Source organism: Plasmodium reichenowi, chromosome 10 (genome assembly GCF_001601855.1).
Source record: "Plasmodium reichenowi strain SY57 chromosome 10, whole genome shotgun sequence".
Lineage (NCBI taxonomy): Eukaryota > Apicomplexa > Aconoidasida > Haemosporida > Plasmodiidae > Plasmodium > Plasmodium reichenowi.
The window spans coordinates 99943-101126 of record NC_033655.1 but is presented as its reverse complement, the minus strand read 5'-3'; the positions used below and the strand labels follow the sequence as shown (position 1 = coordinate 101126).

General features: G+C 15.7%; 1 protein-coding gene across 1 annotated transcript; it reads left to right on the top strand.

Moving 5' to 3' along the window:
• Positions 1-346: 346 nt before the first annotated feature.
• On the top strand, positions 347-993 carry PRSY57_1002900 (40S ribosomal protein S20e, putative; the record flags this gene model as incomplete). The annotated part of the gene is made up of 2 exons (XM_012907619.1): positions 347-446; positions 737-993. 2 exons carry the CDS (start codon positions 347-349, stop codon positions 991-993), a joined length of 357 nt encoding a protein of 118 aa, XP_012763073.1.
• Positions 994-1184: the final 191 nt, after the last annotated feature.

Sequence of the window (1184 nt, the reverse complement as noted above, 5' to 3'; positions counted from 1 at the left end):
TTTTTTTTTTTTTTTTTTTATATCATATAAATTGAGTATTTTATTATATCATCTGTTATATATATATTATATAATATAATTAATGATTTATTGAAAACTTGAAAAATAAATAAAATTTTTTTCATTCTTTTTAAAATGTTCCAAAAAGGAAATAAAAAAGATATTACTATCATATAATCCAAAAAAAAAAAAAAAAAAAAAGAATTATATTTATATAAATATTTCTATAAAAAAGAAATAAATTTGAAAAACAAAATTTTTATTCTTTTTTACATTTATTTAATTTTCTTATAATAATTTTAAATATTAAAATTCTTATATTTTATAAAATATATTTGTTAACAAAATGAGTAAATTAATGAAAGGAGCTATTGATAACGAGAAGTATAGGCTTCGTCGTATTCGTATTGCTTTAACTTCCAAAAACTTAAGAGCCATAGAAAAAGGTAAATATATATATTTAACTAAAATTCTTTAATTGTTATATATGTACATGTTATATATAAATTTGAATATGAATATTGTGATGAATATAAACATATATATATATATATTAAGTAATATATATAGTTAATTATTTATAAGATATAGGTATATATTTATATTTATATTTATATTTGTATGAATATATTGATCTTATTTAATTCTTTTTAACCTTTTAACATATGTAAAATAATAATGTATACGTTGTAATAATTGTTTTATCACATATATATATTTTTTCGTTTTATTACAGTATGCAGTGATATAATGAAAGGAGCTAAAGAAAAAAATTTGAATGTATCAGGACCTGTAAGATTACCAGTAAAAACCTTAAGAATAACTACCAGAAAATCACCATGTGGAGAAGGTACAAATACATGGGATAGATTTGAATTAAGAATATATAAAAGACTTATTGATTTATATTCACAATGTGAAGTTGTTACTCAAATGACATCCATCAATATCGATCCAGTTGTCGAAGTAGAAGTTATTATAACTGATTCTTAAATAAATTAAATGAATAAATATAAATATATATTTGTTTTTTCTTTTTATTTTTTTTTCATTTCTTTTTTTTTTTTTTTTTTTTTTATTAATTTTGAAATAATAAAAATTTAATATTTATTTTAATTTTTTTTTTTTTTTTTTTTTTAATAATTTATTAAAAAAATTATTTATTTATTTTTTTAAAAAAATTA